Below are 12,634 nucleotides of genomic sequence, written 5' to 3'. Positions count from 1 at the left end.
AAATTAATTTTTTTTTATTTTAAAGAATGTCTATATTGAGGAGCTCCCAAGCATATTGATGCTGATGGGACTTGACTGTGGGGGACTTGATTAGAGTCCCATTGAGTTGTGCTCAGCGCAGTTGCTTGGAAGGCCTTTTGAAAACCAAAGAAATTATTTAAAAAAAAAAGTGTGAGATGAGTAAGGAGAAAGATCTAGGCCTTGATGGATTCAAGATGACATTTTTTAAGGAGAGCTGGGAGGCTTTGGAAGGAACATCATGAGTTTCCCTGAGGAATTTCATCACAATGGGGTGGTCGTGATAATTGACTGTTGTTCATGGTCCCTTCCCACATTCCAGAAGCTGCAATGGAAGCACCCCAGCATCTGCTTTAGGTTGTTTAATTTGCTTTACTCCACTGATCTCTTTATTGTTTCCTAAAATTCCCAAAACTTGTTCCGCCTCTACTCCATCAGGAGCATAGATAATCTGAATAGCCCCTTAACTGGTATAGTAAAGAGAAAGCTCTAGGCCTTGATGGATTCACGATGACATTTTTTAAGGAGAGCTGGGAGGTTTTGGAGGGCAAACATCTTGAGGTTCCCTGAGGAATTTCATCATAATGGGCTGGTTGTGAAAAGTGACTGTTGTTCATGGTCCCTCCCCACACTTCAGAAGCTGCAATGGAAGCACCGCAACATCCGCTTTAGGTTGTTTGATTTGCTTTCCTCCAGTGATCTCTGTATTGGTTCCCAAAATCCCCAAAACTTCTTCAACCTCTTCTCCATCAGGAGCATAGATCATTTGTATAGCTCCTTAACTGGTATTCTGTTTGCTGATATAATTGACCAAAAGGATTCACTTGTAGTCAAATCACGATGAAGTGATTGGGTGTTCTTGTAGTCTTCACCATCAGTTTGGTGTTTATTAGAAAAAGGAGAGGCACATTTCCTTCAACAACCATCATCGTTCCTCCTTCAGCAGAGAGATGCAGAAGAGGCGACGGTTAGTTTTTTCAGTTATGTGCAAAGGTCTTCCTTTTTCCTTGAAGACAAAGCGTTTTTTGTTGGTCCATACATGTCCCTCTTGATACCCAGTTGGTTCATACTTAATAAACAAGGGTTTGAAGAGGGTTAGGGTACAGGGATAACACTTTAATTCTAGGTGAGGATGAGAAGCTCATGTGTAGGGATTCTAGGTTGAAGGAACTCTGATGAAGGAAGCTAGTTTAGGGATGAGAGCTGTTATATGCATGGTTGCAATGAAGAAGAGCTGTAGGAATAGGATGTGGGGTTCCTGTTGATGACACTTTGCTTTCATGTGAACTATTCAATCCTTTTTCAGATTTCATACCTTTAAATTATTGTGCAAAATACATATATTTCGTTAATCTTCAGAAAATTTATCATTTTATCGATACCATTGCTTCTTGTTTTGTAGTTTTCCCTTTATTTTTCATCATTGCATAAGCTTGCATCCATTTGTTTACTTTTCTTTTAAAGGTAATTGAAGTGCTTTTTGTTTACCCACTGAATATATCTTTCGTCTCCATATCTGAAAGCAAACTCCTCAATTAAACATAAGGCTCCTAAATTAGATTTTAAAATAACAGCCCTAATCATGAGAATTACATGGCACGGTGTATTTTTTAAAGAAGTCTAATGAAAAATTTCTAAATGAATTTTAAAAATCCCTTTTGGTACCATATAAGGGAAAGAAGAGGGGGTAAAAAATAATTATATGACAATGATCATGATGCAAGAGAAAACTTGTAAGTCCATTCAACTGAACATGCATGTGTTCAATGTGCCACATTCTAGGGTTGCAACAATCCATGGTATTTTGGGGTTAAGTACTTGCAATTGGACACTTTAAAAATGCGGTTATCTTCAACTTAGGCATGACATTGGAAGAGATAATATCTAAAGAGAAGCTGGGGTGATTTGACAAATGTGGTTTTGTAAGATAGCAACAATGACACTTTGAGTGGAAAGATGGTTTTTTCTTTCTTTCTTTCTTTCCTCTTTTTAATTCACTGGCGTTTCACTCTAGTATAGAAATGTCTCATTTGGATTGAATGATTCTGGAGAAAAATTTCTATTGTTATATCTTGGAGTATAGTTGCCTTAAACCAAAAGGTAACACAAATCTTAAAACATCAGGAGACATTTGGTAAATGGGGAGTGGGGGTTTGAAGGAGGATAGGATAATGATGTTATTCAAGTATCTGAATCATGTAGCAATTTCTGAATCATGTTCAAATTTCGATGCTTGATTTATGAAGAAAAATTTACAGAAATTGAGGATCCCCTAAGGACATCAGTAAACAATAACATTTGGGGTGGTGAGATATTGGATCATCTAAGAAGGCATGCATGACATAAAATTATAGGGAAAGGCACACAACACGAAGAGAAGTTGAAGTGAAATTGGGGAAGGCAAAGATGGATCTACGACATGACTGAAGTTTGTGAACTGAAAAGTTCGCATCTTTTAATGCTCTCATAGAAAAGACAAACTTATTAGAAACTTGAAGTTGGAAAGTCACATAAGAATACAAAGGAAATTTAAAAAGTGAAACAAAGAATTGATGAGGATGAAATTGGTACTTTAAAGGTTGTTCACAAAGGACCCTTTAAAAAAAAAAAAAAAAGCCTTTATGCTTTGGAAGTAGTAGAATTTTTAGTTGTTTTTTCGTGTGGGAAAGGACTGGTTTCTCACCACGACTAGAAATTGTACTAGCTTTCTGTACTTTTTTCAGAGGCCTTAATGAGCCCTTTTGTGTTCCTTTTTGCATTTTTTGTTGTACATTTTTCTTAGTGATCCTATCTTTGAATTCCAGAAATTTCTTGAACATTTCTTTGATATTTTCATGATTTAAAACAAAAAGGTATAATTTTTTTTCCCTGTCAGTCAGAACAAACTAGGCATGCAATGGATGTTTTTGGATATAGCTTTTTGTAAGTAAAGGCATTGTAAAGAAGAGTACATGATTTAATTGGAGGCAAATAGGAAAGCACATAATTAAGTGTTAACTGAGGAGGATGTCTTAACATACATTCACACACTTGCATGTATGCGCGTGCGAGCACACACAAATTTTATTTTATTTATTTGTGTCCATACGCTGATCATGTTATTGTATATTCTCCCTTTTCTTCAAAAAGAGAAAGGTACCTGCTACAAATGTGCATGCACACACACTGTTTCATTCAACTTAGGATCTTGGCATTGTCTGCATAATTTCCATACCACTGTTTTCTGTTGCACTGGCTATTTGCAACAATGGACATTGAGATTGCCCATTTGTTAATGATCATTCTTTAAGTTCCCTTTTTAAATAAATGCTATTGCAGTTTTCAAGTGGAAAGTCTGATGGCAAGGAGGATGATTTGAACAATACAAAATTTCTCTTGTCGGAACCAAGGACTGCAAATAAAAATTCCCAGAGGCCAGTTAAGAGGCAATGTCTTGGTGATGATTTGCGCGCTGCTGCTGATGGTGATGCATCTAGTGATAGTGACAAGGAACAGAGCTTGACAGCATATTACTCTGGTGCAATGGCACTTGCAAATTCACCAGAGGAAAGAAAGAAACGTGAAAATCGCTCCAAACGTTTTGAAAAGGGGCATGGGCATCGAGCAGAAATCAATCACTTTAGGCCAAAGGGTGTTGGTGTGGGAAATTTGTACACCAAAAGAGCTACTGCCTTGGTGCTTAGCAAGGGCTTTGAAGATGGTAGCAGTAGGGCTGTTGAAGATATTGACTGGGATTCCCTCACTGTCAAGGGGACCTGCCAGGAAATAGAGAAACGCTACTTGCGCCTTACTTCTGCACCTGATCCTTCCACTGTAATTGCCATTGCTTTATTCCTTCACTCTGGATAGTATGAGTCAGAGAGACTTGAAATTATGACTTGTTTGGTTTCCGCTCATAGTATACCTGACACTCTGAAACAGAAAAACTTACTTTCTTGCAGGTGAGACCTGAAGAAGTGTTGGAAAAGGCTTTAGATATGGTTCAAAATTCTCAAAAGAATTACCTTTATAAATGTGATCAGTTGAAATCTATTCGTCAAGATCTAACTGTACAACGGATACACAATAAGTTGACAGTCCAGGTATATTTCATTGTTGACATTTCCTTATGTGTCATGGGTCATGCGGGTGAATATAACATTTTTTTAATATTACAGGATGTTTGTTATATGGCCATATAGATGGCATTATGCCTATGTTTTTATGAAGATGATATCCTGCTGTTGTCATACATGTTTTCTGAGGGTATTTATATGCTATTTGTTCCTCATATCTGGTTTAGGTCTATGAGACCCATGCTCGATTGGCTTTGGAAGTTGGAGACCTGCCAGAGTATAATCAGGTTGGCTGCCTCCATATGTTATTTGAAAGTTTTCTTCTTTGTCATGGGTTGCAACTTTGCGTGTGGAAGTTGTTTTTCACTGTTCCATTCTTTTCATGGTCATCTTTTTGGGACAAAAACTGATTGATTTGCTTGTTAAAAATCCACATATTTTCTTGAGTTACTCTAGAAACTGTTTCCAATTTACCATTGTCTGAATGCTGTGTCAAGTGTCAACATCTTAATTGGCCTTTGAGGAATCATGTGTTGTACTGTAAAAATTTTCGTTTATGCATTTTAACTTTTGCTTTTGCATATTCTGAATTTTAGAGGTAACAATATTTTCATAGGTAATTGTAATTTGATGCTTTCAAATAATGTCAAACACAGTGGAGCACTGAACATTAGCTCTGTAAGATAAATCATTTTTCCCATCTTAACTGGCAGTGAGGAATCATGTGTTGCATCGTACCTAAACTTTTTCTGCTACCTATTCTTAATCTTTAGGTTGACAATACTGTCATGGTTGTAATTTGATGAGTATAAATAATGTTCAATACAGTGCTGTGGAATTCATTTAATTGAATGCCGGAAGCTGTTAAGATTTTGAAACTGACTAAATCATTCTTCAACATTTTTCTCCTTGATTTGCAGTGCCAGTCCCAGTTGAAAGCCCTTTATGCTGAAGGAATTGAGGGATGCTATATGGAGTTTTCTGCTTACAACTTACTTTGTGTTATTATGCACTCTAATAACAACAGAGATCTTCTATCGTCCATGTCAAGGTTAGTAACACAAGTCAGAAATTGTTTTTTGTTATTTGTTTTCCTACTTCTTTGAGCTTCCTTATTAAATCATACCTGCCCACCATATTGTAATGTGTTCTCAATTCATGATGAGGTTCTCTAAAATGATTTTTGTTGGAAAGCAGTTCCGTGCACAGTACCCTAGTTTTGGCACTAGCTTAAGAAATAATGATTTTAATTTGATTTGGGAAATTTAGGTCTCATTTAGTTGTGGAAAACATTTTCCATCTTTAGTTTTCTATAAAGTTATGAAAATTTTAAATTATTTTTTAGTTTTCCAAGAAGGTAGAAAATAATGAGTTTTGTTTAGTTGTGCAAAGCAGGTTTTATTTTTTATTTCTAGATTTCGAAATAATTACAAAGAGATATTTTTCAGTTTTCTAAAAATTATATAAGGTGGTATTTGGTATTATGGATTTGGGGCTTAAATTTGAATTTATGTGGATTTGGAAGAAACTCAATATAATTTTGTACTATATTTTACCATAATCCACAAAAATCAAAATTCAAGATCTATATTCTGTGCTCCCAAATGTAGACTAAGAAATCAGAAATCTAGAAGGAAATAAAAAAGATGCTTTCTAACTTCTTCTATATAATTAGAAAATTGGAAAATAAGGTGACATTTTTGTAATTAAAAAATTAGAAATGAAAACTAAAACTATTTTGACAAACAAATACTGCCAAATCTTTTTGTTTATATTTTTTTTTGCAGTACGACTTCTTTCTTTACAAATGCTGAGTATATTGCTATATTGTGAAACTGAAAAATTTACTAAAATGGAAAATGAAAAGTGTTTTTTATAACTAAACGGGCCTTTAACTGTTTTGGGAATGTTAGATGTTAAAATTTGGTAATTTTTTAGTTTTAATCTTTATTTAGGGTCAGTTTAATTCAACTTCTAGGTTTGTGTAACTAAATGTTTAATTTGCAATAGATTTTGAGTTTGAACTTCCTATTTCCTCATTCCTTTCTCTTTCTCATGTTCACTTTTTCTCATCTATCATTCTTCTCTTTTCAATTTCTCTCTCCTGTCGCTTTCTTCCCTCATTGTCTTAGCATCAATAGGTCTCAAGCTTGGTTTTTATGGGGGAGGATAAGCACTTTGGACCTGTTGGATTGAGTTCTGTCAATTCCCAGGACTATTTCAAGTGACTTATACACATACCCATTGGGGAAAACTATTAAATGCATTGATTTTTTAGGACGATACAACAACAACCACAAAATTAAGACTTAAGTCCCAATAGGTGAGGTCGGCTACAAGAATCCTTTTTGGTCAATTTATGTGATCATCGAAAATTTCTTTCGACAAATTCAGGGCTATTAGATCATTACTCTCTATCTCATTTCAAGTTATTTTAAGTTTACCTCCTACTATTTCTATAGCCCCTCGTTGTAACTGACTCACTCTTCCTTACTATGCATTATGTGACTTACATTGCAAGTACCAAAACCATCTGAGTCATCTCTCCCTTATCTTATATTCTATAGGAGCTATCCCTAACTTATCACAAATATGTTTATTTCTTAATTTATTTTTCAATGTTTTGTCATTCATCCATCTAAGCATTCTCATCTCAACTTTTACTTTTTGGATATGCTATTTCTTAGTTGCCCAACATTCTGATCCATATAGCATAGCTGGTCTTATAGTTGTCCTATAAAATTTTCTTTTTAATTTTAAGGGTATTCTACGATCATAAAGCACACTTGAAACACTTCTCCAGTTTACCCAACTTGCTTTAACTCTATGCATTACATTCTCTTCAATTTATTCTTTAGCTTGCATAATAGATGCAAGGTATCGAAATCTATAAGTGCTATTTATTTCTTCATCATCAAGTTTAACTTTGTCTCCAATATTCCTTCTAATTATTAAAATTACATTTCATATATTCTGTTTTATTTCTACTTATCCGAAAGCCTCTAAATTTTAAAATTTCTCTTCATAATTTTAACTCTACTCCACCTCTAGTTTCATTAATCAATACAATATCATCTACAAACAACATACATCATGAAATCTCATTTTGGATACTCTTAATCAGTTGATCCATCACTAAAGAAAAAAAGATAAGAATTGAAAACATATCCTTGATGTACATTTATTGTGATTGAAAATTCTCTAGTCTCTCCACCTATAGTCCTTACACTAATCATTACTCCATTGTACATATCCTTAATGATATTAATATACCTATTATATACACCATTTTTTTCTAAAACCCACCATAGAACTTCCCTAGGTATCCTATCATACGCTTTTTCTAAATTAATAAATACCATATGCAAGTCTTTTTTTTTTCCCCTAAACTTTTCTATTAATCTTCTTAAAAGATAAATAGCTTTTGTAGATGATCTCCCAAGCATAAAATCAAATTGATTTTTTGAATTCTTCATTTCTAGCCTTAATCTTTGTTCAATTACCCTTTTCCATAGTTTCATGGTATGGCTCATAAGTTTAATTACACTATGATTATTACAATTTTGAATATCTTCTTTATTTTTGTGTATATGTATTAAAGTGCCTTTTCACCATTCATTTGACATTTTCTTTATTTTTATATTTGTGTTAAATAAATTAGTTAACCATATAATTCCATTATCATCCTAGCATTTCTAAACTTCAATTGGGATTTTATCTAGTACTATAGATTTTTCATTTTTCATATTTTTTAGTGCAAACTTAATTTTTTTAATTCTAATCTTATGAATAAATCTCATATTTTTAGTGTTTTTCTTTTCTCATATGTCAATTCTAAGTCTAAGCCTTATATTTGGTTTTCATTAAATAGTTTACTAAAATACCTTTGCCATCTTTCTTTTATGTCTTTTTCCTTAACCAAGACAATATCATCCTCACTTATACATTTTACATTACCTAAGTCTTTACTCTTTCTTTCTTTAACTCTTAACAAGTTTAAATATATCTCTTTCCCTTTCTTTTATATCTAATCTATCATATAAATTTATTAAATGATCTATGTTTAGCTTCACTAACGATCTTTTTTACATCTTTTCTCGTCTCTTTATACTTTTCAAAGTTATTCATGTTTCTGCATTTTTACCATGTTTTATACCAAATTCTTTTTATTTATGACTTTTTAGACATCTTGATCTCACCACCAACTTTCTTTGTTATTCGATAATCTTCCTCTTGATTCACTTAAAATCTCTTTTACTATATTTTTAATAGGACTAACTATTCTACTCCAAAGAGTATTTGTATCTATATCATCATCTATAGTCCAATCACCATCTTTGATCATTTTACCTTTAAATTTTATTATGTTTTCTCCCTTTAGGTTCCACCACCGTATACTGGTTTATTTCATGTTTCTTTTCCATTTTTTAATACATATATCTAATACTAAAAATCTATGTTTTGTCGTTAAGCTTTCGCCTGAGATAAGTTTACAATCCTTACATGATAAATGATTCATCTTTTTAGTTAAGAAAAATCTATTTGACTTTTCTTTTGTCCATTTTTTAAAAGTTATTAAGTGTTATCTTTTCTTAAAGCAAGTATTTATTGTCATAAAATCATATGACATAGCAAAGTCTAAGATTATCTTCCTATGCTCATTTTTGTCTCCATATTCATATCCTCCTTATATCCTCTCATAACCTTTATTATCTATTCCAACGTATCCATTCAGATTTGTTCGTATGAATATTTTCTCAGTCCCTGATATGCCTTGTATAATACTATCCATATCCTCCTAGAATTGTCTCTTAAAATTTTATACTAAGCCTACTTGAGAGCGTAAGCACTAATGATATTTATTATCTCTTGGCCTAAGACCATCTTGATTTTTATAATTCTATCCCCTACACTATTTAGATCAACAACACTTTTTTTAAGTTTTTGTCTACAATAATGTCTATAATAATTCCTACCCCATTCTTTTGTTTTTTTTTTCCTCAATATACCAAAGTTTAAATCCTAATTTATCAATTTCTTTAGCCTTCTCCTCCAGCCCCACTTAGTTTCTTGTTGGCAGATTATATTAATTTTTCTTCTAATCATTGTCCACAATTTCCATGCTTTTACTTGTTTGTGTCCCTATATTCCAAGTTAATCTAATCCTAGTCTCATGAATTAACTTCTTTATCTACCCACATCCAAAATGAGGTGGGAACCCTCGCATATTTGACACCATGCCCCGATGCTGACGTGGCGCGTCGTTTCAGGGTGACGACTTAGCCCACTCTCACCCACTTTTCGCTACACTTGAGTAGTATAAAGAGCAACACATTGCTTGTTGGGGATGCCCCAGCAAATATTGGGTAAGGATTCATATCATAATAATCTGAAAAATTTTACGTTGGCTGTCAAACTACCTAACGCAACCCTCCTCCTTTACCCGGGCTTGGGATCGGCTGTGTGTGAAAAGATTAGGAACTCAAGTGCATAATAGGCATATTTTCTAGGACAATGAATAAGATAAACATATGGGGGTGGTCATGTAGATATTCTGATGTCAGAGACTAATATTCACTTGAATATCTTCATACTTGTATTTTAAACATTTCAAGGTTTGTTTGAAAGTTGAAGGTGACCCTTGTCAGCTTGGATGAAATCCAGAGACCTGTATGGGAATTTACTTAATAAGACATGTAAGAAAAATCTTTTGGTTTCATGATGTTGCTGGGTTTCTGTGGTCAATTTAATGAAAGAACCTCGTTCCACATTGATGAGTTGGTGAGATTTTTGTTATGGTTGTTTTTTATTTAAAACTTTGGAGAGTTGACTTGGTTTTGAATCTTACCCGGTTTTGCTCAATTTTATAAAGGTATTGGTTGATCTTGATGCGAAGTTGAGATATTACATATTGTATCATGGGCTGGCATCCCCTTGATGCCTTTTCAATAAAGTTTCCTTATCCAAAAAAAAAAAAAACCCAAGGGGATTAAAAAGAGTGCGGAAAAGGAAAGGTCAACTTGTGACATTGCGGAAAATATGCTGCTAACATTGTTGCACCATAGCTGAAACATGAGATTATGGCAGGATTTTTTTCGGGTAGAGCCCTGGCAATTCCACCAATATACTGGGATGAAGATTGTAGTTGACCTTTCAGCACTAGTCACTTGATGGATTTGCCACTAGTGATGACTGATGAGACACTAACAGGCTGGCAAATTACTAGGCAAATTCTTGGGTGCTGCATATATTGTTGTAGGGTTGCTAGCCAAAAAAGGGATGTTGGGTCATGCTTTATGAGTTCTGAAAAAGTAATTGAGTGCAGCCGGACTGCTAGAGTGCTCTTACTGAACCTCTTTTTTTCTTTTTCTTTTTATTTTTATTTTTTCCCACATGTGCTTGCTTTGACTTTGCAAACTGCAAATAAAATGGGATTGTCACATGCTTATTCTAACTCAGTCATCTGTTTACCATTTTCTGTTGTGTGATTAGATTGTCAGACACAGCGAAAAAGGATGAAGCTGTGAAACATGCTCTTGCGGTTCGAGCAGCTGTCACTTCAGGGAATTATGTCATGTTCTTCAGACTTTACAAGACCGCTCCTAACTTGAATACCTGTCTTATGGGTGGGTTTATATTTTTTTCATTATCTACAAATTCCACGAACTGTTTTATCATGAAATGCAAATATATCAAAAAGAATGTAGAGTTCATGCATAAATTTTTTGGCAGATCTTTATGTTGAAAAGATGCGCTATGCAGCTGTGAGATGTATGTCTCGTTCATACCGCCCCATGGTTCCTGTTTCATACATTGCTAAGGTCCTCGGCTTCATTAGTGTCTTGTCCCCAGTTGAAGGAAGCGAGGTAAGGGATGCTGATGGACTGGAGGAATGTGTGGAATGGTTGAAGGCACATGGTGCATGCCTTGTTGGAGACAGCATTGGAGAGACGCAGCTTGATACGAAGGTATGTGAAATCTTCTGATATTAACTCACATCTATTGGGTTCTGGATCAAATTGAGACAAAAATGTTTTTGCATTTAGACAGGAAAATCCCTAGTCTTGCTTTTCAGTCATTTGTAGGCACATATCTTTTCTACTTGTGCATTGATATTGAAAGAGATGTTGCAAAAGTTCGTATCACGCTATTTATATGATTGTTTAGATAGCGAGTCTTTTAAGTTTCTAGGTGGACTTGGGCTATATGAATCTTTTCTTTTTTCCTGGTTATTTCATATGATTTAGGACAACATCCTAGGTGATGGGCTGATAGAGGATCATATCAGGTACTTGACAAGTTTTATGTTGGTGTTAAGCTGCCTAACGCTTCTTTACCTGGGGTTAGAGCTCTGTGTGGAAAAATTTAAAGACTCTAACCCTGTGTTTGGGAGCATGAATTTTGGATCTTGAATTTGGATTTGTGTAAATTTTGGCAAAATGTAATATTAAATTTCTTCCAAATTCACATAAATTTTAATTCAATGGCCAAAATTTATACTCCCAAATATTACATAAGCATTTTGATAGTGTAAAATAGCTTCTTTTTTTTTTTTTTTGGGTTTTTTTCCATGCAAATGTTTCACAGCTTTCTATGCCAGCAGTGAGGGTTTCTACTTTGATGGGTTGTCTTGAATCAACGATCACATTCCAAGAATCACCTTCCATATATAACATGGAGAATCAATTTAGTTTAACACGAGCCACGCCTGTGCCACTCAGATGTTTTAGCTTTAGTTATATATATATATATATACATGTCGAGTTTTCCTGGGGTTTTGAAAAATATTAAATGGCTGATTTGGTGATGTTTGGACTTGCAGGCTTCATCTTCTAGTCTCTACATGCCAGAATCAGAAGATGCAGTGGCCCATGGAGATTCCAATCTTGCTGTTAATGATTTTTTGACTCGGACATCCTCTTAGTCTAGTTGATTGTATCCAAGTGTATGGGAAAGTATTAGGTTTTTAAATTGAGGAAATAGAGGAAATTCACGCAAACGCAGCTCCTCCTATGTACAAGAAAAGAAAATCATGCTATCACTGGATTGAATGTCAATTCAGAAATGGTCTAGCCAGTGGGGATCCGCCTGTAATATTAGTGAAGGGATGGATAATCTGTGGATGTGCGAAATGGGAAATGAAGAGTTCCCGTGAAAAAAATGCCTGAACTGTCGTGTTTGATTAGATGTCCTCTGTTCTGAGCAACCTCAATTCATTGTTTTCTGGTGATGTTATGGTAAATATACTTGCAAGAAATGAAGAAAAATAATAAGGAAATTTAACTTGTATTGTTAATTGCTCAATGCATTCGTTTAGAAAATCATTTCACAGTTATTTTTCTACTTTCACCTGCAGTGCTGATTGTTGATATGGGTTTAACTCGGTTTGTGTTTTGCTGTTAATTTTTCTAATTTATTTGTAAACACGGGTCGTCTCTCGCTTGTATAATTGAGGGCCATTTAGTTTGGTTGCCAGGAAAAGGACCAAAGGTTCTTGATTGATGGATGACTCTATGTGCATCTCCGCTATTGCACCAAACCATTCTTCCTTTGTACACTTC

General features: G+C 34.4%; 1 protein-coding gene across 1 annotated transcript in view; it reads left to right on the top strand.

Moving 5' to 3' along the window:
• LOC131167062 (SAC3 family protein A) overlaps window positions 1-12,377 on the top strand; it is a 56,608-nt gene extending 44,231 nt beyond the window's left edge. The window contains exons 8-14 of the mRNA XM_058125828.1: window positions 3,337-3,831; window positions 3,960-4,100; window positions 4,301-4,360; window positions 4,994-5,124; window positions 10,566-10,699; window positions 10,806-11,041; window positions 11,896-12,377. Coding sequence (XP_057981811.1) covers window positions 3,337-3,831; window positions 3,960-4,100; window positions 4,301-4,360; window positions 4,994-5,124; window positions 10,566-10,699; window positions 10,806-11,041; window positions 11,896-11,997 — 1,299 coding nt within the window. The 3' untranslated portion in view covers window positions 11,998-12,377. The remainder of the gene's footprint in view (window positions 1-3,336; window positions 3,832-3,959; window positions 4,101-4,300; window positions 4,361-4,993; window positions 5,125-10,565; window positions 10,700-10,805; window positions 11,042-11,895) is intronic.
• The last annotated feature ends 257 nt before the right edge of the window (window positions 12,378-12,634 follow it).

The sequence above is a fragment of the Malania oleifera genome, chromosome 10 (genome assembly GCF_029873635.1).
Source record: "Malania oleifera isolate guangnan ecotype guangnan chromosome 10, ASM2987363v1, whole genome shotgun sequence".
Classification (NCBI taxonomy): domain Eukaryota; kingdom Viridiplantae; phylum Streptophyta; class Magnoliopsida; order Santalales; family Ximeniaceae; genus Malania; species Malania oleifera.
Note: the sequence above shows the minus strand (reverse complement) of the source record. Positions and strands in the feature narration are given on the sequence as shown.